The sequence below is a fragment of the Monodon monoceros genome, unplaced genomic scaffold (genome assembly GCF_005190385.1).
Source record: "Monodon monoceros isolate NGI ecotype Baffin Bay Population unplaced genomic scaffold, NGI_Narwhal_1 Super_Scaffold_14, whole genome shotgun sequence".
Classification (NCBI taxonomy): Eukaryota; Metazoa; Chordata; class Mammalia; order Artiodactyla; family Monodontidae; genus Monodon; species Monodon monoceros.
The window spans coordinates 33708369-33734635 of record NW_021703770.1 but is presented as its reverse complement, the minus strand read 5'-3'; the positions used below and the strand labels follow the sequence as shown (position 1 = coordinate 33734635).

The 26267-nt window shown below is 39.2% G+C and overlaps 3 protein-coding genes across 5 annotated transcripts in view; 2 read left to right on the top strand and 1 right to left on the bottom strand.

The window, feature by feature from the left end:
* Positions 1-1323: 1323 nt before the first annotated feature.
* FBXO43 (F-box protein 43) lies at positions 1324-12207 on the bottom strand. The gene is made up of 6 exons (XM_029222629.1): positions 12159-12207; positions 11853-11894; positions 8171-9659; positions 5851-5953; positions 1674-1877; positions 1324-1572 (listed from the first exon to the last, which is right to left on the bottom strand). The coding sequence occupies exons 1-6, from the start codon at positions 12205-12207 to the stop codon at positions 1324-1326; spliced, it is 2136 nt and encodes a 711-aa protein (XP_029078462.1).
* Positions 12208-17078: 4871 nt separating this feature from the next.
* On the top strand, positions 17079-19263 carry POLR2K (RNA polymerase II subunit K). 3 transcript variants are annotated; one of them, XM_029222919.1, is made up of 4 exons: positions 17079-17215; positions 17879-17947; positions 18287-18379; positions 19072-19263. In XM_029222919.1, exons 2-4 carry the CDS (start codon positions 17887-17889, stop codon positions 19092-19094), a joined length of 177 nt encoding a protein of 58 aa, XP_029078752.1. In that variant the 5' UTR covers positions 17079-17215; positions 17879-17886; the 3' UTR covers positions 19095-19263. The 3 variants fall into 3 exon arrangements, with proteins under 3 accessions (XP_029078752.1, XP_029078753.1, XP_029078754.1); XM_029222920.1 differs by having other exon boundaries at positions 17165-17234; XM_029222921.1 differs by having other exon boundaries at positions 17178-17211.
* A 968-nt stretch (positions 19264-20231) lies between these two features.
* Positions 20232-26267, top strand: part of SPAG1 (sperm associated antigen 1) — a 102122-nt gene continuing 96086 nt past the window's right edge. Inside the window, exons 1-3 of the mRNA XM_029222922.1 lie at positions 20232-23224; positions 23867-24008; positions 25743-25902. Coding sequence (XP_029078755.1) covers positions 23869-24008; positions 25743-25902 — 300 coding nt within the window. The 5' untranslated portion in view covers positions 20232-23224; positions 23867-23868. The remainder of the gene's footprint in view (positions 23225-23866; positions 24009-25742; positions 25903-26267) is intronic.

The window sequence follows — 26267 nt, the reverse complement described above, 5'->3', positions numbered from 1 at the left end:
GACAGAGGAAGCACAGGACGCTATTGGAACATATGGCTAGGGTAGCTGCACCAGCCAGTTACTATAATACATAATAATTTATAACAATTAGAATAATGATGATTATTTTCTGGATATCTGGAGACTTTAATAAAGTTATTCATGAATACCATATGATTTTCTTCCAGTTAACCTACCTACCTCTTGACCTCATCGCAAATGTAAAACCTACCAATAAGAAGCTTGGAATTAGCTTCACTCATTAACTTTTGAATTTCTACTCTGATCTTTTGTCTTCAGAAAGTTTTATTTTTATTATAAACTCATTTAAATATGTGGTATTAAGTCCTTACACTATTTCACTCGTATTGACTTTATTACAATACTCATCCCAATTTAAAGCCAGAAATTTTTTTTTTTAATTGAACTTCCATCGTTCAACAGTTCCTTCAGTAGAGAGGAACACATGTAGATTATTGATTTCTAAAACTAAATGTGGTAAAATCTTCTTTTTCACCACCAGAGTGAAATAAAATACTACTTTCTTAATGGACTGAGTAACCATAAGATGACAAATGTGACACACTGAGAGGGCAATGTGACTGCAATATACAAAGTGCCTCCTCATGGACCAGAGATAGGATTCCAGATTTCTACATTGCACTACTGACAATTTCATGTGTAACAAGGTAAAGGAAACTTACGTGTGACTTATGGGTGTTTATTACCTAAGACTCTCATGGTGAAAAACCACATAAATCTAATAATTTACTTTTTACATCTTAGTTATCAATATTAAGTAAATTTTATTTAACCAGAAGTCTGCCCAAATATGACATTAATTAAATTAAGAGAAAGATTGAGATTATAGAGTAAATTCAACAGAACTTCTGAAAACATTTTATTTACATTTCATTTCAGTCAAATATTCAAAGATTTTGAAATCTATAAGGCCATCTATCTCAAGTTCAGAACTTTTAATACTATTTGGAAAACTACTTTTGAAAAGTAATCGAAGAACATTTCAACACATAGTGATGAAATGCACAATTTTTAAATGTTACATGAAACAGTTAAATACATATATATAAAACACTGAAAATTCTTTATTTAAAAACACTAAATTATTAAAATGAGTAAAAATGACATTGTAAAATAAGATTTTTTCAAAGCTCACTGCTTTAAAGAAAACATACAATGACATGGATCACAATATATACAAAGTAGGAAATAAATCATCATCTGTCATTGATGGGAAGACTTGCATGCTTTCAAAATATTCATAATTTTAAGCCAAACAAAATGTTGCTTAGAGGGAATGCTTCTTTTATATGTGAAGTCTCTTTAGAGGCGTTTTAAATTCCGCTTACTCTGGGCACTTCCTGGAAGAGCATCTTTTCTATTTCTTGGCTTTGCTGCTCCTCTACTACATTCTTCAGACCCATGATAAGCACACAAACATAACACACAAAAGTCAAAACCACAGGCTGTGCTGCTACATAGTCCCCTTTTCTTATAAGGCTGGTACTTAGCAGGGGATTGGCACCTTGGGCAAGGTTTTAATGCTTCATCAATAAAAAGTGTTTTGGCAACCTGTAGTAAAAGCACACAAACTAAATCTTCCATTTTCGCATAGAGAATTGCTTTATTTCAAACTCTGTAAATATTTACTTCTAATAACTTATGATACTCACCTTAACGTATTCTTCCTGTTTACTACTTAAGTGAGTAACAGAAGAACTCGCTATAGGTGTCAAAACTTCTCCCCAAGGAGAAAATGTTGAAACTTGTTCTTTCTGAAAACCTGGTGTCCTAGCCTGTGCTTGCACAGATCTTAAAGCTGATCGATTTAAAAGATGGAGCCGAGTGGCAGCATCATCAACATTTAATATAGCCCCCTGTGGTAAAAGACAAGAGGGGTCAACACTGTAATATCAAAAGTTCCAGGACAGCTTTCTGATGCACATGTATTTAAATGTTTGGAAGTGGTTTTACACTACTGGAATTTTCTCCCTAAACCTTTCCTTTTTAGAAAAAAGGAAAAAACAAAACCCTTTCATCTAGCATTTAAAAGTCAAAGAAAAAGAAAAAGAAAAAATTAAGACAATAAATGCTAGCTTTAAGTTCGCATGCTTGGTTATTTTTCTGTTTAGAGCATGGGTTTGCAAACTTTTCCTGAAAAGGACCAGATAGCTGCAAGCTACTTAATTGTTGTTTTAGCAAACACAGCTATGGATATATGTAAATGAAAAGAGCAGGGCTGTGTTCCAATAAAACTTACTTTAAAAACACAGGTGATGGACAGGATTTGGCCCACAGATCAGAGTTTACCAAGTCCCCTTTTAGGCCAAGGTGTAAGAGGAGGTGAATCAAAGCTTACTATGGGACATCATGGAATTCTTTGAAGGTTTCTTACCTTAGCCGCATGTCAGAAAAATAATGGGCCTGGTTAGACCATGAAACCCAATTTGTTTGGCTGGTTTATACAAATACCAGATACTTGCAATACTTGATTAATTTTTACGCTTGAGTTTTAAACAGCTTTGATATTTTAAAAGGAGAAAAAAATGTCTTATTTGAACTGGATTTCCACATTACTCAAATATTTAGCCAAGAAATATTTTCAATGAATAATCCTTATAGCCTTCTATTTTGTTAAGGTTGGGAATGAGAAAAAATAGTAAGTTTTTTTTTTAACAAATTGGCATTCGTAACCAATTATCAAAATAAAATGTACTACAGGTGAATTTCCTTAAGTGTCCAACTATAATTGTGTTTCCTCTCCCTTGATAGTCTCCTTTTGCCAGAGTTGGCTCCTAAATGGGGAGAGTTAAAAATATGAGAAATGACAGTAGGATAAGTATAGGAATGAAGTTAGCTGGCCATGAAAAATTATGCCATTAACAGTTTAACAACATATGCATAAGTGTCATGGATGAATATTGGTTTTCAGAAATTAGAATTAATACAGTTGAACTTATTCAAGGACTCAATACATCTCTTTATGTTACACTTTAGAAATGATTTGCAGCCTAAGCTAGAAGCGTATGACACAAGAGCATACTAAAAGAAGACACCCATTGGATTTTGATGCAGTTGGCAAACACAGTGATGCTGCATGCACCAAAAAATGAATAGAGATATGTTGTTGAAGCAAATTTCATCCACAGAAGAAACATTCATTCATTTAACAAACATTCATAAAACATCTACTAGGTGTCGAGTGAATAAAACAGTCTAATCCCTGCCCTCTTGGAGCTTAAAATGTGTGCTACTATCTCTGAACAGTATAAGGTCAAGCAGCCAACAAAGGCACGCATTCGTGAGCACCAACATTTTTCAAAATATAGTCTCCATCACGTTACCAGAAAATATTTAAATGTGACAGGGGAGTCACCTTACTGATGTTCATTTCCATGAATATAAGAAAACAGGGGAGACTACAGTAAATTAAGAAATTCAATGGAAAAAGTGTGATATTCTGATTTTAATGGTCATTCTCACTGCTTCAAAGCAAACAGATTAAATAGAGATCCTATCACACATAGCTGGTGTGTGCGTTTTAATTTTTACATATAAAGGGCTTTCAGTGACACTATACAAGTATGAGGAAAACCACCAAACAACTTTGTTTTATAATTTTTCTGTTTTGGTTAATGATATACATTAGGATAGTTCAGGTAGAAAGCAACCAGTCCATTTCAGAAGAGGAGGGCAAAAGGCATCTGGAAGGATGTCTCTGAGGAAAAGAGGGAACAGGTAGAATACCTGATACATTCAGAGTTAAGAGGAGATTTCCAGTTCTGGTGGATAACAGGAGATGAGTCAGGGATCTGTATAGAGAAACAATAAGCAAAAAAAAAAAGAAGAAAAGAAAGAAAGAAAGAAACTGGGCAATTATTAACTCTGAGGAAAAAAGTTATAAGAAAAAAGGTATAACAGGTATAATCATACTGTACTACATGTCACAGCTGTCAAAAAGTCATAAGAATCTCAACGCAGTCTTAATAATGTCAGCACCTAATTCTAATTCGCTCCCAAACGATGGTGTAGTTACATTCATAAGATAGGAGAAAGGACTTCAGAGGGAGAGGTGGGTAGATAGGTAGTGGTGAGAGGTTAGAGAACTCACCTAGTCCCTCTATAGAAAAAAACAAAAGAAGAAACAGCAGTAAAGGCGTGCCATTCAGAAATATGGAGGTAAATATCAAAAGGAACAACTAAAAAGTGATTGCCTCGATGGGGCAAGAATCAAGAGTAGGAAGCGCAGGAGAATATGTGCTTTTTTAAAGTGCAATTTGATGTTTTAAACCATGTACTGTGTCTACTGAAAAAAAAATTTTAAGCAAATCAGAATAAAGGAAAATACTCAAGTAAGGAAAAAAGTACAGTCCTTTAAGAAACCAAGTTAAAAAGAAAAATGGTGGCTAGGATATGAGGGTAGAATGTAGAATGCTTTATCTAGAACTACCCGAAGGCTTACCGATACAACATGTTTCTTCCACATAGGATGTAAAGAGTACATGGAGCTAAAAGTTTAATATTAATGGGTACTTGCTTAAAAATGTGCTTTTGGTCTGTCCTTAGCATGTAGGGAGCCACTCTAAAATGATACGTTGAGAAGGAAATTTATATCTTCAGTATTATAAGCTCCCAGAGCCAGCAGCTGCAGCAGTAGCCAAGAGCCGGGAGTCAGTCGTGAAGGGTTATTATAGGTGAGAAGGTAAAACATTTCTTCAAATGAAATAGAAAGTCAATACTTTAGTTAATAGCGGTCCCTAATATTTCCTTGGAATGAGAAACCCCCCAATCTGTATCTAGGTGTTCATATTAGTTTATACCATGCTTCATCTCAGTTATTATATTTCACCAAATTATAAATTTACTTATGTTATTAAACACTTTTTACTAGAACAAGAATAAGAGAGTTAATTCTCAGAGCTTCTTTTGGTATCGATGCCTAAGAAAGGTCTAAAAGTTGAATATACAGTAAATATGGGGCCAGAGTCATGAGACGCCTGTTATACAAAGTAGTATCCCCAGAAACAATCAGCTTCTGTAAAACTTTTCTTGTAACTTCAAAGCTGGACCTCAAATCTTCAAGAGAGCACAAGTTTATGATGTCTTACAAGTACTTATCTGCCATGCTCACTCACCTCCAGGCCTCCATATATGCTATTCCCTCCGCTGAAACACCTTCCCTAACTCATTATTCAGCTCTCAGCTGAGATGCATTTTTTCCTCCTCTTGATCCCCACTCCTTTTAAGTGTTCAATAGAGAGAACTCTGGGCTTCCTCTAACACACCTGTACTGTAATCACCTGTTTATAACTACCACCCACAGGGTATGAGTGCCAAGAAAGCAAGGGATCATGTCACAAATGTTCACATTGTAATCTGAGCAACTGCATGTAGTATCGACTCAAAAGACTGGATGGGAAAATGCTATAAGGATGTCTAACTATGAATAGGGTCCAGCATATCCTATTCAAATGGTATTCAAATACTGCTAACAGCATACACACTTAACAACAAAACCCAGTAAGATGTTCTTGATGTCAGTTAGTCTACTCCACTGATGCACTGGGTAGAGATGGAGTTTGGGAAAAATAAAGAGTTTATGAGTGCATGAGTTCCCTGGTGGCCTAGTGGTTAGGATTCCAGGCTTTCACTGCCGTGGCCCAGGCTCAATCCCTGAGGTTCCACAAGCCATGTGGCACAGCCAAAAACAAACAAAAAAAGAGTTTATGAGTCAATGTTGGTAAATGGAAAGGTTAAAAGATAGCAGGAAAACCAAATGAGGTTGTCCAGCCATATGGGATTATTAGATATTTATACAAATCCATTTTAGAATAGTATTATATACATTACCTCAGAATCTGTTTTCAGTTGTGTGATATGAAATTTCCTCCTCTGATTTGCTTTTTTGTCTTGAATAATAATTTCACGCCAATTTCTGCTCACTTTCCAAATACTGTAACAAAAAGATCAGTCCTTATATTGTATATATTCCACAGAATTAATATTTTTCACACATGACAATAAGAAAAATTCATTTTAAAGATTTTGGATAGTTTATTTAAAGCTAAAATTTTACATTAAAAATATGACTTGATCTGCATAGTTGTGAAAGAATACCTATTAAAATATGCCAGCATCATATTGACAGATTACTATCTCATAAATGGTTAAGGAAAAAACAAAGTTTCATAAAAACCCAAATGAGTCCACTGAGAGGCTAATTAAGAGGATTTAACTTAAACATGACACTAAGATTAAAAATTTGGAACATGACATGCAGCAAATGATTATCAACTGTAGTGCAAGAGATTCTATAAATTTCTCCTATTATTGTATTTAACGAATTTCTGTCACTTTGATTAAATAAACACAAAAGCAATCAATCCTTTATTGGAAATACTAAGTGCCAAATACAGTTGATCCCTGAACAACATGGGTTTGAATTCTGGGGATCCACTTACAGGTGGATTTTTTCAATAGTAAATACTACACAGACTGGTTGGTTGAATCCAGGGATGCTGAACCGCGGATACGGAGGAAACTCGGATATGGAGAGCTGACTATAAATTATACAAAGATTTTTAGACTGCATGGCAGAGGGTCAGCGCCCCTAATCTCTGGCTGTTCAAGGGTCAGCTGTAATAAACATTATTACGGGTAGCACTACAAAGTTCCTATTTTATAAACCAAAGTTTATAAGACTAAAGCAGCTAAAGAAAAACACAATTTATGTCTAGTGATTGCTTATTTATCAATAACTTTGACTACATTAATTATTAAAGAAAAGCTAATCCTGCAACTGTTAATATGGTCTTTTTTATTACTTTAACTTAACAAATCACTCAAAGTGAATGAGGTCAGGAGAAGGTTATGGAGGGCCCCAGGTTATAGTTGAGTTGTCAACACTACTATTCTTCCAGTTACCGTGGCCACTTCAATTGCCATTGCCTCTCCTTAAGCCGATACATGTGCCTTATATCAGATAGATGGAGAGATATAGGCAGAAAGTCACTCATTAATGGGGAAGAAATGAAATACACGTTTGGGTATTTGCCTCAGCTATTTCAACTGACCGTAATTTCTCATATTACCAAGAATAAGCACTGCCAAGATTATACATGCACTCTGCAATACAAATACTATAAATCTAGAGGGATGGCAGCAAAGGCAATTATTGAAATATGACTGAATATCATTTGTTCCTACAAGTGAGCACCCAAAAGAGTCACCCAGGTTTTAATTCTAACTGGTCTGTATCCAAATACTCCAGCATATAAAAATAAAATTCCTATGTCGCAGCCATCTCCTTATTTTTTTAAACAAATAATTTATCTCATTTGAACATTTTTTAAAGGCACATGTATGTAGGCCATTAATCTGCTTATCATCCTACTTGGGTTACACCAAAGACATTCCTGATCAAGGCTATTCTGAAAGGACTTAAACCTTAATAAGAGTTTTGGGAAAATATGGGCTTAGAAATCAGAGGGCTCAGCTGTAGACCTGGATCTGTTTCTGTCTCCTTGAGTGACCATTGGCAGATCACTTCTCTGGAGCTCAGTTTTCTCATCTGCAAAATACATGATAGGACTAGACATTTCAGAAGACTTCCAGCTATGAGATTCTACAATTCTCTACAATAGCCTACATTTAATTTATGGGGAAAAGGTGAAGAAAGGTTTTAAATAGAAGCAGGGGCCATAAAAGAGTAAGGATTCTATGAACCCAACTCTTCACACATACCTATGGAAAAAGAGGCTCACTAACTCTCTTGCATGTCCTTCCCCAACCATGATCTTGCAAAAATCCTGTTCCACATGGCTTCCCTCCTTCCTGGTCACGGCATTCCCAAGGGCCTTGTCTTCTGATAGTCCTGCACTTCACAAAATTGCCAGTATAAACACAGTCTCTCTTTAGTCTTGTAACTCTAGTTCCTACCCTCAATACTCCTATATATGTGACTTAGTTTCTCTTTACTTATGAAGCAACATTCAATATACTGAAATTTCTGTGAAATTTCTGAGACACTGAAGAATTTCACTAAACCAACTTTGATAAAATATAAAGTATCCAAGATAGAGATGCTAAAACAAAATTTCAAAAAAAAGTACTCAACTAACAGAAAAATGATAAAAGGCAGTTTTATTTCAGAAAAAAATAAAATTCTTACCTGCATAGGCTTTCTGCAGCCAAGGAATCTAAAACCATAGCAAGAACATGCTTTAAATTTCTGTATTTTAATTCTGTTAAGATGTCCAGTTTTTCTATACCCATTTTCTTGCCAATCAGGCCTGCAAGTACACGCTGTAGTACAGCTATTTTCCCCCCGTCCCTTTCTTCTAACAATTCACATGCACCGCTTTGCTGGAATCTTTTCCTTTTGCTTTTCATAAAGAGCTCATGTACTAACTGCAAGGCTGGGGTCTTTGATAAATTCTTAAAGCTTAAACTCAAATCCCCACTCTTATTGTCACTGCTTGGCTGACTCTCTGAGATGTCTGAAGTGGCCACTGGTGTTGATTCAGAGCCAGAGAGGTTGGGCTGCTTTTCTTCTTCTGTCTCAGATTGTGAGCCTTGCTCCCTAAGGGTGGACAGTCTTCTTAATCTTCCAAGACGCCTTGATCTTCTTACCGTGTCCCTGACTTTGAGAGTTCCCTTATGTTTCTGAAGCAGTTCTTGGAAAGAGCCCTCTTGGTCAGTGAGGGAATCTTCTGATTTATCCAAGCAAAGTGAGTTAAAGCCACTGTCTTCAGGTGTTGAAATATTTCGTCTCACTTCACCTAAAGGAGAAAGCCTTTGACTTACATTAAATTTAACATTTGCTACAAGATTACTTATTGGAGTCACAAATATGTCCTCATCTGTTCCACAAGTTGTTCCACTGACCGAAGAGCCCAGAAGTTCAGGATATGTATTCTCATCATTAATACATAGACTGCTGTCGCTAAAGTCATGTGTGATAGAGTCTTTAAAACTATTGCCTTGAATTGGAGATATACATTCAACTTCAAATAGGCTACAGTTATCTTTGGAATCATCAACTGTGGACGTCTTCTGTTGAGAAAAATTAAGTCTCAATTTTTGACTGCTGGAAGTCGCTTCTTCTGTTTTCAAAGTGCTAGTAACTAAAGAACTAAAATTATTTTGCCTTGGGAAACCTGAAGCACTGCTTGGAATATTTTTTTCTAAATTTGGAACTTGGCTTGTACTACTTTCGAGAGAACTATTTTGTGATTCAAAGTCCCCCTTTAGAAGAGAGAAAGATACATCCAATCTTCTGCGCAGTAAAAATTTTTTTCCACTGACTTTAGGAGTTTCACAAAGGTCTGGGGTTTTATCCTTTTCCTTCCTGGGGAAGACAAATCTCTTTCTTTGAGTGGGAGACTCTAAACTATGTGTTAAGGCCAGACTTGAAGTTTCAGGATGTTCATGGATTAAAGTTGAACCTCTTTCTTTCTTTCCAAATGATTCTTTATCTGTATTATCAAAGCTGCATGATTTTAACAGCTCACTGTAGCCACTATCTTGAAATGAAGATGTGGAACAAAAGTCTCCAAAGCTGGACGACTTGATGTTGACAATAGGAGAGTCCACCTCATTTCCTGCTCCAGTGCCAGCTTGACCTGAATGCCTTTCTGACATCTTCAAAATCTCTGTTTCTACAAAGTGAAAACAAATTTTATTCTTCCTTTGAAATGAACAGTCTGGCAGCTTACACCAAAATACATTACTTGTTATGAGCACAAATAATAATGGAAAATTGTATGGCAATAAAAAAAGTTACTTTAAAAAACAAATCTACTCTACACTATACTCATGTGTCTCTTACATAAAACAATGTTTTAACATCGCGAAGACCAAAATTTCCAGGAAATAAATATTCACAGATTACCTGGCTAAGCATAGTCTAGGCACCATGCACAAATATTTTCTTGAACTACACTTGAGAAAAAAAAATCTCATGGCGTCATTTTTAGATGATTTTATTACTTTATGACTTTTACAGCGCTAAAGTACATTATTGTAGTTTTAATATTCTAGCTTATTTGTGCTGACCTATATTTTGTCAGTTGGATATTTCCTTTCGATATTTTGCGATGTAAATAAAGCTGCTTAAAAAAAAAACTATATGCTGATTTTTAAACATGTATTTGGGAAATGTGTCAAGTACGTGCTGCCACTAGACTAAACTGCAATATGGCTAAACAACTCTAGGATAATGTCATTTATACTTGTAACACGGGCCTGTCTCAGAAACTCAGTCCTCCTGACCATTTACAAGGTCTAAATTGGCAGACTTTCACCTTTGCAAAGACTCTTTGGCTCACTAATAAATTACTAACACATTCTTGAGTTAGCCAAAATGAACCCCTGCTCCACAGATACATGGCCATGTCAAACCTGGCAAGTTATACTCATTCATGCCTCATCTTCTAAATATTTTCTATTTGGGGGAAACTCACCCTTTATAATATTCTTGAAATTGAAAATAAAGAATTCAAGTACATTCCTTAAAGAAGAAATGTGATTCAGTAATTATATTTGTAAGGAATGACACTAGGAAATACTTTACTCATTTGTTTTTAAGGAAATACTTTACTCTTTCACCTTTTCAACGCTATCATTGCATTCCTTCTTTGTGGAAACTTGAATTACATCTTAGCTCAAAGTATAAGAAGAAAAGATAAGAAAGTTATCATAGCATATATTTCTGCAGACTATTCAAGGGACACTAAGAAAATTGTCATTCTTTCAAAGTTTTCTCCAGGCCAAGTACACGATTCTTCTCTATTAAAAAGATCCTGGGAAGATGTATTTTAGTTGAGTATAATGCGAAAGTAATTTATTTATGCTTAAGTTACATCAGTTAAATATGTAAATGAATGAGCTTAAAAAAATTGCTACAATAACCACAAAACCAAATAGTTTCTTTATGGTGTAATGATCATTAGGAGATCATTATTACTGGGCAAAGTATCTAGGTGTTTTTCAGTCTTTAAAACCTATATTCCGTTTTGGTAAATCTCACACATGTTCTCTTTTGATTTAGATTCCCTCAGATTGTGACAATCACTGCTCTCTTCCGTACATGCTTACCAGCCAAAATTATCAAACTTTGCTTTCTATAATTCATATTATATTTTTAAACAATTTTTGTTTTCAAAATATTAAGTTAATAAGATAGAATGTGTTTTCAAATTACACCTCCATCCACGAATATTTCCCCCTCTCTGAGAATCACTCTATTAAGTAACAGTTCTCACTCATTTGGTAAAGTTAGGTCCCAGCCTTTTTTTTTAGTTACAACAAATGTAACTATTCTGCTACTTCACCACTAGGTGTCTCACCATGCTAGAATTTGGGAATCTGAGAGGCAAATTGTTAGAAACAAGAGTAGGGGTGCAGAGATCATCCTCTCCCTGCTAAAAACCATAAACCGGTTGCTTTAAACATACAAAAAACTTCCTAATTTTTTCTGTTCATCTACGCATTTGAAGTTGCTTCCACCGTGCTTTCTCTGATGTCATCATTTTTTTCACCTTTCATCATTTTCAACCCAAGACATTGGTCTCAAACAAAATGTGGTTATTCAAACTTTAAATGTATTTATGCAAAATCGTGGAACGCCTGTTGACTTGTTCAATTTTACTGATTCAACAGTTCACTGATGAATCAAACAAGCCTCTTCAATATTCGTTTTTTAAAACCAGACTCCTGATAAGGATTGAGAACACTTATCTCTATAGCGCTCTTAAAAAAAAAAAAAAAACTGATTAACTCAATGAAGTACTTACAATATGATAACAAATTAGAACCAAATTTCCTTCATTTGTTAAAGTGTAAAATCTTACCATCAGTAAAGCTTGAGTTCTTAGACGTCAACGTTATGTAGGCTTACAAAAAAGGAAATTTCTCACTTTACCTTTAAAATTCGTGCCAAAGTAATACCACTTAAAGAGAAAATTTTAATTTGAACAATTCATTAAAACGTGCAGTAGCACGATACCGGCTAAAATTTGTATACGTGAAGTACATGCTACAGGGATTAGTTCTAACACTTGAAAAGGCCTAAATCATTTTGAATTTCCTCCAGCTTTCCGGACAACAGTAATTTTAATATCTTTGTTTTCTCCAGCTAGCCTTGGAATGGAGGAAACTTCCCAAATTGGGGTTTCTGAGATGCAGTGTAGGCTGCAGCGCGGTCATCTCCTCCCCCAGGAGCAGTCGGCGGGTGGGTGGTTAACGGTCTCCGCAAAGCGTCAATCGGACCTCTCGTCCCTCCGCGGACCCTCCCCAGGCCAGGCTGTCGGAGGGAGGCCTGGCCTGGCCCCAGGGCCCAGGAAGCCACCCACGGGCTGAGGGTGGGTGGGCCGTCTCCTGGAGCAGAGCGAGGGGAAAGTGAACGGCGTCGGGGCGCCTCTCTAGTCCCGGCACCCGGGAAGCAGAGCTAGAGCGGGCGCGGGGCCGGGGAAGCCCGGAGGCCGGCCAGCCCGCACACACCTGGCGTCCCCCGCTCCCGCCCACCTGGAGACCCGGGGCGGCCGCACCCACGGGGTCGACGGGCGGGCGAGGATCGAGGCGGCTGCCTCTGGAGCGCAGGGGAGGAGCCGCGGCCTCGCCTTCAGCGACGCCAGGCTATGGCAACCCCCACGCCAGCTTCGTGTGGGGCCGCCGCGTTTCCCTCCTTCGGTTTGAGCTGCCCGCCCTGAGTAACCGCTGCGCGCCGCCCCGCGCCGCCCCTTCCTCTCGCTCAGCGGCGCCCCAGCCGGCGGCCCCGCGACCCGCAGGCCCCCGGCCCCGCCTCCGCCCGAGGAAGTCTGTACTCGCTTTCCCATCCCTCCATGCCCACACCCCTCCGAGGCTCCATGAGGGCTTCCTAATTTGATAGGTTCTTCTCCCCTCCCCATTTTAACTTTGGGGAACACTGTATAGAAAGGTTAACAGGTCCTACAGTGGGATGCTATTAAAAATAATGTAGGAAAACATTCACTTGAAAATGTTTCCGGAGATGAAATCAAGCGTGAAAAGCAGGTTACAAACAGAATGACTCATTTTAGGTTAGAAGTTCATCTATACACAGGATAAAGTCTGAAAGGTTTGACTAACTTGGTTACAGCATCTCTAGACATCATTATGCTTGTTTTTTTAGGCATCTAAAAAGGGATGTTTTATGTGCCAGGCTCCATCCTTCTGCTCTTGGCAACTTCTTCCTAATTCTTTTTTTCTGGCTTCTTTTCCTCTACTTACTCCCTAAATGGGCGTCCTACCCAACATTTTTCTTACTTTACCATTCTGTGCTTACATAATTCTCATTCAGAGTTAAAAGGATTACTTTAAAGCCAGTAACAGCCACTGCTACCACTCTCCTCCGACAGAACATTTCTCCATGTGGATGCCCCACAGTTATCCTAAATGCCATATATCCAAAATCAAACTCACTAACAATGATTAAGCTCTGACTATGTGCCAATTGTTGGGCTAGGTACTGGGAATACAAAGATGGAATGGCGCAGTTACTGCCCTGAAGGGCTCACTGATGTAAGTGCTATAGTAGAGGAATGGTAGTAACACAAAAGAAAAGGGATCAACTAAATCTACAGCAGAAGAGTGGGCAGAGCTACCTTTATATAGACTGTGATATGAGGTGGATTTTGAAGGAAGGGTAGCATCTTTAAAGACAGATAACAGGTGATTCTAAACTTGAAACAAAATGTACCAGCAGGAAAATTGAAACAGTTGGGCACATTAGAGAAACTACAAATAATTTGTTACAGCTGGAAACTAAGACTGGTTTGAGGAAAGGGCAAAGAAAATTCTTGACAAGGGGAAGAAGCCAAGCCGTGGAGAGTTTTGGATGCACATTAAGAGTCTGAAGTTTATCCTACGCGCGAGCTTTCTCTAGTTGCGGTGAGCAGGGGCTACTTTTCGTTGCAGTGTGCAGGCTTCTCACTGCGGTGGCTTCTCTTGTTGCAGAGCACAGGCTCTAGACACGCGGGCTCAGTAGTTGTGGCTCGTGGGCTCTAGAGCGCAGACTCAGTAGTTTAGGCGCACGGGCTTAGCTGCTCCGCAACATGTGGGATCTTCCCGGACCAGGGCTCGAACCCCTGTCTGGGTTCGCCCCCACTGGGAGGTGGATCGCCCCCACTGGCAGGCGGATTCTTAACCACCACCCCCAGGGAAGTCCCAGGCAATGTAGGACATTTTAGAAGGACCACTCTGGTGGCAGAATGGAAGACAGAAGGAAGAGAGGTGAGGGTGGCTTAGGAAGCTACTGCATTACTCTGGAAGATAATGGGGGTGGAGAAGAACCTACACCTGATTCAGTTGGCTGAATGAACTGCATGCAGCAGGGAGTGAGGAGCGAAGAGTACAGGTTTGGGAGAAAATAAGATGAATTTAGTGCGAGGTTGTTACGTTTGTGGTACCTGTAGGACTTAAGGTAAGGAATTGGTGAATTACACATTCTTCAAGATGGCACCTCCCTGAAGCCTCCCTCACACGTTCGGATAGAATGAGTAGTGTCCTTTCTAGGTCCTCAAACCAGTCTCTATTACAATCAAGCCTCTATTTTGCCACTCCCTGCCCAGCACTTGCAATCCTCCTCTCCTGAATTTTCTCCATATAATTTATCACCTTATAAAATACTGTATTATTTACTTACTTTGTGTAAGGTCTGCTCCCCACTCCACTGTAAACAGGGCAGGGGATTTTGCCTATGGTTAAATAAAAGCCACACGACCCCACAACACGATTAAACATTGCCCTTTTCTCTTTCTCTAGTAATTTTTCTTTAGATATTTTGTTACAACTGAAGAGTAAAAGAATGTATCATAACTCCCTTCTATTCACTCGAAGAATAATTTTACACCCCTCCCCACCCCAAAAATGGCAAAAAGACACCTAGTTACATGTAGCTTGCCCTAGCTTTACTCATATAGCGCAAATTTAAGCCACTGAGCTATATTTTCCTATTCTTTACACATCACAGTCTTTGGCCTTTTCCCTTCCCTTTCTGGATTGGGTGTAATCTCATTACTGACTTCAGAATTCTAAAACCCATATGTTTTCCACAGAGCTAACGCTTCTTTTGGAGACCATCCAGGAAAACATACTGAAAGGGTTTTCCATCACCATGATAGTCAAGCTATGCAGGTATACTTAAATGAGTATGATCAAGAAAAAGGAAAACAGATACTCAGGGGGAAAATAGCAACTTGCATCTCCATAACCATATTATTGCAATGTAAGCATTTAAAAACACTAGTATCCAAGTTGGCAAAACAAATGCCCTCATTAAGAGAGAGCAATGCGATGATATCCGGCACGTAGCAAATGCTCAAGAAAAGTTAGCTGTCACCATTGATAACAGCTTCCACAGACCATGCTCCAAAATTATCCTAAAATTACTGGTGACTGCTGATAGGAAAGAGAATGTTGCATTGGGAACTAGCCTCGACATGAACTCTTGTTGAAATTCTGGATCTCCTTGCTATAACTTGTCTTTACCCTAACCCTCTGTAGGGTTCCATTTGTATTCTACATGTGTTGATCCATTCTGATCTCCACAAACTGTGTTACATTCCAGCATCATCTTGATAACCTCAAGCTGCATAGTCAGAACCCAGGTCAGTTTGCAATGATTAAAGTTACACTTTCTGGATCACTCCATAATCTTTCTCTTATCATGACAATGGTTTTACCTAATATTTCTTGAGTGAAGCTAATTTTGACTGTTCTATTGGATTACCTGTTCCCTTTGGCTAAGAGGAGGGGTATTTCATAAGAGAGCTGATGATCAAAATATTTATGTTCTATCTTAGCCTGTCTGTGGAGAAAGAAGCAGGACAGTCCACTGTGTTTCCTGGAAATTAAAAAATCGACAGCTAGGAAGACTGAGAAAATCGAGTTAAATCTCTCAGGCTGGTCTGTGGAGGTGCAACCAGTTGGAATTCCTTCTGGAAGTGAAAGGTGAGGCTCAAGGTTCCCAAGTTGCTGGATGGAAAACCGAAAAGCGGTATAGCCTGCTTAATAAAAACCAAAGTAGTGCATGTTGGGGAGAAAGAAACCTGATTCTCAGATTAACTAAAATAGTTATTCACAACTTGCTAGTTTCTAAGTTTTAATAACTTCATTTTCTTCTCTCTCGTGATATAAGTAAAATACCTGCTGTGAAAGAAGCAAACGAATGCAAATGTTGTGAACCCAACTGTTACTAGTCTCACTAAAATTTTGATCTTTGAAAGAACACGCCTCCACTGGACAAGTCGTTTTGTTCTTCTGGGGAGGAATTATTACATGGGATGAAAGGAGAGTCAATGGACAGCTACCACTACCTAAATCCCTTAGCTTTAAGTGGGAGTAATTGACGTAGCTGCCCGCAAGCCCACCTGTGCTTTAAAACGAGTAAAAGGAGGGGGTTACAGGGATGACGGGAGCCTAGGAGAGAAAGGGGCGAAAAGCAAAAACGAAATGATTCTAAGGAAGGATAGGGGCGGCTGCTCCACTGCCCCGGCACAGGTATCAAACGACTGGAAATGCATAATCTGAAAAGTGCTTTTCTACGTGGAAATCAGCGGTGGAGCCGATTCTTCTACGTTCCTCGGAGTAACGGTCAGCCTAGGATTCCACGAACACTTCACTTGGGTTTCTCTTCTAACCCTCTGCCCTCCTGGAAAAGTGTTATTTTCTACCGACTTCATATGTCAGAGAAACAAACCTCCTTCGACTTGAGGAGCTTCTAAAACGCTTTACTTCCCTGAAGAGTGAAAACAGGTGAGACCGAAACAAGCACTTTTGTCCGGAGTCTGAAATACAGAAAAAGCAGCCGCTGGGCTTCCCTGGTGGCGCAGTGGTTGAGAGTCCGCCTGCCGATGCAGGGGACGCGGGTTTGTGCCCCGGTCCGGGAAGATCCCACATGCTGCGGAGCGGCTGTGCCCGTGAGCCATGGCCGCTGAGCCTGCGCGTCCGGAGCCTCTGCTCCGCAACGGGAGAGGCCACAGCAGTAAGAGGCCCGCGTACCGCAAAAAACAAAAAACAAAAAAACCAAACCAGTTTCACCACCTGTACTCAATCCGGCTTTCTCTGCCACACCTGGGGCGGAAGGGACGGAGACTCCGCTTGCGTCATAAGCCAGCGCCGGAAGTTGGCTGCCATACAGCGGCGAGGCGGAGTCTGTTCGGAGAAGCAGAGAAGTTTCTCCGTGTTACGTGTGTAGGTAATTGGCGGATTGGGGGGTAGGTATTTGGGCCAAAACTGGAAAGACGCTAGGGGCTAAACAGGTCCGGTGTGGGGTTAGAGTCGGGAGAGACTGGGGATAGAGTCGATGCTGTTAGGCCTTTGCCTCTTTAGCTGTTGGGTTGTTTGCCTCTTTAGCTGTTGGCGTTTTAGCCTTTGGGAGTTATTTCTTTGTTCTTCCCTTATCTTCGGTTCCCATGTTCTCCTGTTGAGGGATACAGTTTTTTGGCAATCTCTTGCTAAAGTTTGGAACTTGTGTTAAATGAAGACGCGAGCTTTGCAGTCAGATCTAAATCTCTGACTCTTAACAGATGAATAATCCTGCCCAAATTAACTTCTTTAAACCCCAGTTCCTTCATCTGTAAAATAAGAGTAACACCTCCTAGAATTGTTGTAAAGATTATAATGAAATAGCATGCATAATTGAAATGACATATGTAAAGTGTTTATTATTGTGTCCAGTTTGGGGGTAAATGCACAATACGTTGTTTTTTTGTTTCGTTCTTTAGACCCACCTATAGGATTTGAAAAAAGCACAGATTAGGAATTGCGGCCTTTTTAGCTTTCTCCGAGAAACATGAGGCCTGGTTAGATTTGTGAGGACGCCATTTGAGATATTAAATATTTGAGTCTGTGATTTCAGGGACAACAATGGACACCCAGAAGGACGTTCAACCCCCAAAGCAGCAGCCAATGATATATATCTGTGGAGGTAAGAGTAACACAAAAGTAAGAGTATTTCACCTCAGTTTTAAAAAAATTATTGCATTTATCTTTGGCTTAAATGAGTCATCTTTAAAGTTAGAAAGCAGAACAACTTTAACAATCTTAAAAAAAAATCCTCTTATTAAGATTTCATTTTCTTTCCTAGGAAAAATGCATTGTCTGCCACTCTTTTTTTCTTTCTCCCTTAATATGTTGGTAATGGCAACATACCCTTGAGACTGAGTATACTATATTTTAGTGCTTTGGGTGAAAAGCATGGTTAAGATAATTTGCTCGTCTGTAATATTTCTCTTTTAGGCATTGAATAAACGTGTTTTGTTTCTAGAATGTCACACAGAAAATGAAATAAAATCAAGGGATCCAATCCGTTGCAGAGAATGTGGATACAGAATAATGTACAAGAAAAGGACTAAAAGACGTATCCTTCTAACTAAGCTTTATGACTATGAGATAAGAGGAAGTGAAAAAAAAAGCTTTATGACTATGAGATAAGAGGAAGAAAAAAATGCATAGTTTGATAGTCAAAGACTAATTTCTGGTAAAAATGGTAACAACTTGGATTACTTACCAAAAAAACAAAAGGCATGATTAGCATTTTCATGGACCAGTACTCCAGTGTATAGACATATACTAAATAATCTAAATACTAGTTGATTTTGGCTTTCATAAGTGTATTTTTTCAGGGATTCTGTATATAAGTACTCATTCTTGAGCTTCAGTTTATGGGCAAACTAAATGATACAAGGAGAAATACAGATATTGAGTTTGTATGCTACCTAATGGAATAAGTGAGGCTTACAAATTAGCTGAAAGACTGAGAGTAAATTGTTATGTAATAACTACCAGTGTTTTTTAGATCACTAAATTATCACTTTTAACACTGCTTTAGTGTTTCTTGGTGCATTGGTCTCTTGTATCATGGGGGGGCTAATAATTAAAATAGTTTATTTTTTTAGTTCATTTCTAATTATAGTAAATAGTGAACTTCATTCTTTTGTGCATTTTAGATTAAATAACTAGCTTATTGCAAAGAGAAAGTGACTTGGAAGCATTAAATTTTTAATATAATTTTGAAGTACTTATTTTGTCCTTAACTCAGTTTTTGTATAGTGGTGGTTTTTGATGCTCGATGAAAGATGAAATACAGAGGAATGTCTTCATTTGGATTTGGATTTGCTATTAATGTTGTCATATAGCCTTTGATTAGTGTACTTTATGAATACAACTATATACACATGATTTCATTTTAAAAACCATATTGTATTTAGGTATCTATTAATAGCTTATATAAAGATATTTTTGTTCAGTTACATGGTTTGTAATTTAATTTTATCGTATATGTAATCTGACACACAATGACGGTTAAAAGTGATTCCCCAAACTACACTTTAATCAAAACCTAGAATCATCTGGGGCCCTTGTTAAAAATGACGTTTGCTAGGGCCCTTTAAAGGTCTGATTAAGTAAGTTCCTAGGAAACCACTGTTTTACATCACCAATTGTTTGTAAACTCTCCAGCCTCATTTTGTATAGAGTATACCAACGCACTTACTATCAGTGTGCATACCTCATTTTGAGTTATAATTTATTTGTTAACTTGGCATAGGCCTTTCTGTATTTGTATATAATGCTTGACTGTTTTTTAAATCTTTGGCAAGGGAAAAGAAACTTTAATGATTGCTTTCTCTAAGGCAAAATCAACCCCAAGTAAAGTGGATGAAGCAGACTATTAAGGCAGGTGCAGTTTCCCAGGTGTAATCATTAAGGTAAAAAACTCTGCTTTCAGGATATAGAAAAAGTAGGAGTTGGTTTACACTAAATTGGATGAATGTTTAAAGCTTTTGCCTTGATAGAGATATGGATGCTCAGATACTCCATCTGTTCCAGGATTCGATTAGATATATTTCAACTTTGTTAATAGTTTTGTGTGTCTCGCACATTGAAAGTATTAACTGTGCAACTGTGCTGTTTAAAAAAGAAAACAAAACATTGTTTCTACTACCATCCTCAAATATTAAGTTATGTAAATTTATTATGTGCTATACAAAGTACTACCATACTTAATATTTTTAAAGAGTGCTTCCTTGGTCCAGGTTTTCCTGGACTGTGGCTTTCATAATTTTGTAATTCTGCCACTTTTTTTTTTTTTTGCGCTATGCGGGCCTCTCACTGTTGTGGCCTCTCCCGTTGCGGAGCACAGGCTCTGGACGCGCAGGCTCACTGGCCATGGCTCACGGGCGCAGCCGCTCCGCAGCACGTGGGATCTTACCAGACCAGGGCACGAACCCGTGTCCCCTGCATTGGCAGGCAGACATTCAACCACTGCGCCACCAGGGAAGCCCTGCCATGTTCCTTCTTGAGCTGGTCCTTTTTGTACAAGAGTCCCAATATCTCTTTATGACAGCCTCCTAAACCACAACTCATTGGGTAATGTTGCTCTTAACTATTCTAATTTCATCATAGGTCCTTTGTGTATCAATAGTTTAATTGAATACTGTTATTTCGTTAACTAGACAGTGGTTTAATGGGAAAAGTATTAACCACTGGAACTCAAGACCATCGTTTCAGTTACCTCTTCGTGTCCCCATCGTCTATAAAATGGATGTAATTTTACCTCTTGCCTACCTGGACAGTTTTAAGAAAAGGTAAAATAGATATAAAATTGCTTTTAAAAGATCCTTTTGAATAGTACTCTATAAATATAAAAATCAGTAAATCTGAGCTTGAAGCTAATACATAACTTGTCCCCTACTAAACTGCTTACCAATGGCTGTAGACACGCAGGTCCATCAAAAATATGAATACACGGAAATTGGTTCAAATCCAGCGCTGCTACTCAATTACTGGCCAGTTTATTTCTTTTGACTTCAGCTTGTCAAAGTCAAGGAATTAATGATAGTTCAGTGCTTTTGGACTCTGAAGCTATCTTCAGAGATTGAAGTTAATGACATTCAAAACTAGTAGATGAAATCATAAATGACCAATTTTAAGAAGATTAAAATATCACATAAAGTGAGAAAGTGTAAACTGAGAACACGTAAAAACAAGTTGCCTCCTTACATGTACAAATACATGCACATCCATCCACCCTCCACCCTCTGCCCAGACTTAAAAGATTACTGGGTCTGTTCTGTGGGAACGGACAATATAGGGACGGGATGGTGGGAAGCCAGTTAGCGGCCACCTGTAAAAGTTCAGGCTAAGAGTAATGGTGGCTGGGCCAGGGTAGGCGTAGAGGGAGTGAGAAGTAGCTGGTTGTGAGATATGTTTTGAAGTTGAATAGGACTTACTTGTGAATTGGTTAGTACTTAGGAGCACAGGAAACAGTATGGACTTTGGCAAAAGGCTTTGGGTCCGTATTCCCAGAGTGTCCCTTGTTGTATGTCAGTGACTACCAAGATTCACTTTCCTTATTTGTAAAATGGGCATGAAATAATAGCACCTATGTCAAAGGTTTGCTGCAAGATAAAATTAAATACTCCATAAAAACTCTTAATCTAATAACTGTTAACACCATTACAGAAAGTATTAGCATTTTCTGCACAGGTGCTTGTATCAGTCTTAGGATTAGTCTCAGTTACTGGTCTTGCTGTTTTCCATACTCTTTAGCTTGCTGATTGTAGAGTCCTAACTGCTGGACCACTAGGGAATTCCCAGCTTGCTCATTGTAAAATAGAAATTGCACAGCACTGTCTTGCTGAAAATTCTTAGTAGCTTCCCATTTTGATAAAACGAAAACTATTGGGAATAGTATATTTGGGAATAGTATAGACTCCTTTCCTGCCTCTGTCACCACTTCAACCCACCTCTCAATCTTGGTTTTAAGGAGATGTTTGCAGTTCCTTAAGCAGATAACGGACCTTTTTGCCTGTGCTCCTGCCTTTCTCTCTGCCTGAAATGACCTGTCTTGTGTTCTTCCCCAGTGTCAGAATGCCATCTAGTTTTCTGTATTATTGTGGGAAGTGCAAAACTATTCTTCCTAATGCTTTGTATGTGACTGTTTTCGCTCTAGAAACTTAGAATTTTCTTTGCCAGTGTCCTGAAATTTTGCAGTTTGTGCCTTGGTATGGGTCTGTTTTCCTTCCCTGTTTTGGTCACTTGGTGGGTGCTTTCAGTCTGGAAACTCAAGCTCTTCAATTCTGGAAAATTTTCTTGAATTGATAACTTCCTACCCTCAGTATTCTCTCTAGATCTTTTAAATCTAATATTAGACCTAACTTTTTCATCTTTTTCGATTTCCTTTTTTTTCTTTATCTGCTCTGTGAAAGATTTCTTCAACTTTACTTTCTAATCCATCTATTAATTATTGGACGCAATGTCTTTTTGAAGATGATAGTGGTAATTTTCATTTGCCTGCATAGTCCATTTCCTTTGAGTTAGTTTTTATCCTGCTTGTTTATTCAGCATAATTGTATATGTACATAATTGTAACCAGAAAAAAACCGAAGTGTGCGTGAAAAGAAAATTACAGGGCACGTGGAATTGCAACTCTTATTTCTCGGCTAACGTTCTTCTGTTCGGGTGAAGCTGGGTCTGCAAGGCCCATCAGCCGAATGGCAAACCGGAGACTAGCCTGTCATCACGCAGAGGCCCTAATCCCCGCCCCCGGCGGTCCGCCGCAAGCCCTCGGGTGCCGGAGTGGGGTGAGTGGGGCGGGGCGACACGCCCCTCCTTGGTTACGAGCCGCGCGACTGGTGGTGTGTGGCTGCGGCTTCCGCAAGGTTTGGGGTCTGAACCAGGTGAGTATCTGCAGGCCAGGAGTAAACTACCTCTCTCCATCGCAATCCCTTCCTCTGGGAGCCGGGGTGGAAGACGGACCCGGAGGAGCAAATGCGCTATCGGACTGCAGTTGGAGGGAGGTCCTTGTCGGCCGGGGCAACAGCCTGGGGGCCTTCTGTTTCTCGGGGCTGACGGTGGCGGATGTTGGGGCAGAGCGGCAACGCGGAGGTGGTGGTGCGGCGGGGAGGTTCCCGGGCTCTGGCGGCGGCCACCGGTCCTTGTGAACAAAGCAGAGGAATGGGGAGAAGTTTCGTAGAGTCCTAAAGTGCCCCTTGACCGTTGCGGGTTGGCTGTAGAGCTCCCGGATCTCAGGCAGTCCCTGACCCGCGCTGTACATAGAAACCGTTGCTACTGCTGGAGGATGCCGTTTCCTTCCGGTCTCTGGCTGCAGGTGGCGCCCAGCCCTGTGGATGCTGGAAAGAACGTGCCTAGGTGGAAGAAAACCATTTTTCGTGTTACTAGCCCATTGCAGTTTGTGCTGGAGGTATTACTGATATACTGATTAGGAAATATGGGAAATGGATGTGGATTAGGACGGTGGAGAAGAAATTAACGCCAATTAGGACCAAAGTTTTTTCTAATCAGGGGCAAAGAAATTGCAAACAGATGTGGAAGAGTTCTAAGTAGAGCAAACAAAGTATTGTATGACTTGGTTTTTGGAGTTTGAGAGTTAACGTTTAGTGGTCTTGAGAATCTCTCCTACCCACCCCCACCCCCCCAAGTGGTAGTTTTCAAAAAGGATTCTCAGAAACGTTGAAACAGTGTTCAGAATAAAATTCGCTTGATTAGGTAAGAGGTGTCTTTATCATTTCAAGTGTGTTTCACCATATTTTATTCAAATCATAAAATCTCAGGGGCTTCAAGATTCCATTGGCAGGCAGATTCTTAACTACCACGCCACCAGGGAAGTCGGTATATAGTAATTTAGCCCGATGAATGTTAACTGTTCTTATCAGGGAGAGAGAATTTACAATGAGTAGCTTCCTCCTTAGAAGAAATACTCCATCTCCTTTTCTATGGAAATGAAAAATAAATATTACAGAAGTACCTAGATGGTTACTACTATCCAAATTGAGTATTAATGTATATATTAGATTCATAACTATTTTCCTACACTATATTTCAGCCATGACTGCCAAAGATTATCCATCATTGTGGGGCTTTGGAACAACAAAAACATTTAAAATACCTGTTGAACATTTGGATTTCAAGTATATTGAAAAATGTTCAGATGTTAAACACTTGGAAAAAATTCTTTGTGTGCTCAGGTAAGCATTTAAAAATCATATCATGTTTCAGTTTGCCAATTTTATATTGTTGACTTCTAAAATTCAAAGCTACATTAGAAATTTTGGAGCAGATTTTCCAATACTGAAATTGTTGTTTTTGTCCATGTTAGGTTCCAAAATAGTGGTTTCAATCCTGTGGTTAGTTTGGCGGGTTCTGGCTAGATCTACTCCCAGCACAAGACTTAGGCTAATTAGTATCCAAGAGGGCATTTTTCTTGCTTCCTGGCACTTTCTAGGAACCGGTAAAGCAGCCCTTAGGAGGCACCTGCTTATGCTGATAAAGTGCTTTGGCACTCTCCCACTTCACACGATCTGCCAGCAAAGGTGGGTGACTCACTGGGAGCCGTCGCATGGGGATGGGGTGGGGGGGACCCCAGAAGTCAGGGAATCAAGGCCTTTTCTGGGTAAGAGCCCTGGGGCTGTGATTGTCAAACTTTAATATTTGCCAAACATGGTGGTTAGAAAATGCAAATTTGAGGGCCCCACTCCTAGAGATTCTGCTTCAGGAAATCATGAGTGGAGCCCAGGAACGTGTTTTTAACGAGCACACTGGCTGATCAACATGCGGGTGGTCAAGGGAACTCTACAAGAAACACTGCCCTGTGGCCTACCACCTGTTTGGGGTTTTTTCAGGGTTTTTCATTTGGAGGATCGCCTCATTACTGCAGAAGCACTTGTGAGCACAAACTGCCCATTTCCGGGACATCAGTAGTATTCCTTTTGCTCGGCAGTGGTTCTCTCTTTTCTTTCCTCTGATGCCCTTCCTTACTGCTGTGTCCTTTCCTTTTTCTTTCTCTCTTTTTTTTTCCTTTTTCTTTCTTATCACCTTTAGCCTCCTGTCCTTCCTAAGCATCCCTGCTTGTCCCCAGCCAGTGTTGATGTAATAGCCTCATCATATCATTGTTTTCCCTCTCGCTTTTCTCAATATATAAGAACGTTTTCATTTTTATTTGATTAAAGACTAAAAGAAAATGCGAAGTTTATGGGATGAAAGAGTTTGAAAGACATTTTATGAATAGCCTAATTAAATTGTATTGACTTGGGATTTTTTTTTAATTTACTTTGAAAATGGGATTTATTTTTATTTTTCTAAAAATTTAGAAATAAACAGATTCACAAGAATGGGGAAAAGATTGATTTTCCTTAAAAAAAAAAAGCAAAAGAGAACGCATGTCTCTGTATAACTAAGGAAGGAATTCTGTTCCTTGAGTGGTTGAATTTAGAGGTGTGTTGTTCTAAACTGTTCTTCTGCCATTTTCTTCCTATCCCTTTGGGGGTAAAAAGAAAATGAGCTAGAACAGTAACTCCTCATTGGAAAGTAAGTCCAGAGTCTCACTCTTTGCCTGTCTCTAATAATGAATTTCCATTTATAAGTTTAAAATTACCTTATATGCAAAATGAACATATGTGTGCTAAAGAGGAGAGAATATGTTACCTATTCAACTTTTAAAGTGTGTGATGGAAATTGATGTCTTCTTTGGAGCTCCTTTTTCCCCCTTCATCGCAGTACTCCATAGATTAGCATGTGAAAGTGGAGGTTGCTCTAATTGAGGACGGTGAGGGGAAGGCAGCAGCTCAGCCTTCATCCTCATTCGGGGCAGACTGTGAGATCTCTGTGGAACACCTGGGCTCCATGGAACCCAGCTTGCAAACCACTGGTCTATATGATCTCTGAATGAAGTGGTAACTCTAAAATTCTGAATTTTTTAAAAGGTCTGGTGAGGAAGGATATTATCCTGAACTTACTGAATTTTGTGAAAAGCGCCTTTCAGGCTTGGCTCCTGGAAGTAGAGCTTTGAGGAGAGAGAAACCTGCAGCGACAGCAGCCAGTTTCACAGCAGAAGAATGGGAAAAAATTGACGGTGATATAAAGGTATAGAGTAACATCACTTTTTGTGACATTGTCGTGGATATATATCTACTTTACTTATCTGAAATCCTAGGCTTCCTTTTTTTTGTCAGTAAAGGGCTTTTAGTAGTAATTACTTAGGTGGTACTGGTTGCTTCTTACACCGAGGAGAATATTGTGAATGTGTGTGTGTGTGTGTGTGTGTGTGCGTGCGTGCGTGCGTGCATGTGTGTATGTCTGTGGATTTGTTGGTGGGGGGTGGGGAGGGCATGCTCATGTATTTTATTTTTTTTATTTTTTTAACATAAATTTATTTATTTGTTTTTGGCTGAGTTGGATCTTTGTTGCTGTGCGCAGGCTTTCTCTAGTTGCAGTGAGCTGGGGCTACT

Bases quoted from the DNA above. Each gene is read 5' to 3' on its own strand.
- POLR2K (XM_029222919.1), top strand. From the start codon at position 17,887: ATGGACACCCAGAAGGACGTTCAACCCCCAAAGCAGCAGCCAATGATA. The intron at 17,948-18,286 runs GTAAGAGTAACA...TTTTGTTTCTAG, and splicing joins AATGATATATATCTGTGGAG to AATGTCACACAGAAAATGAA. The intron at 18,380-19,071 runs GTATCCTTCTAA...GTTTTTGTATAG, and splicing joins CAAGAAAAGGACTAAAAGAC to TGGTGGTTTTTGATGCTCGA.
- FBXO43 (XM_029222629.1), bottom strand. From the start codon at position 12,207: ATGACCGCGCTGCAGCCTACACTGCATCTCAGAAACCCCAATTTGGGA. The intron at 5,954-8,170 runs GTAAGAATTTTA...TTTTTGTTACAG, and splicing joins GCTGCAGAAAGCCTATGCAG to TATTTGGAAAGTGAGCAGAA. The intron at 1,878-5,850 runs GTAATGTATATA...CTTTTACCACAG, and splicing joins AACTGAAAACAGATTCTGAG to GGGGCTATATTAAATGTTGA.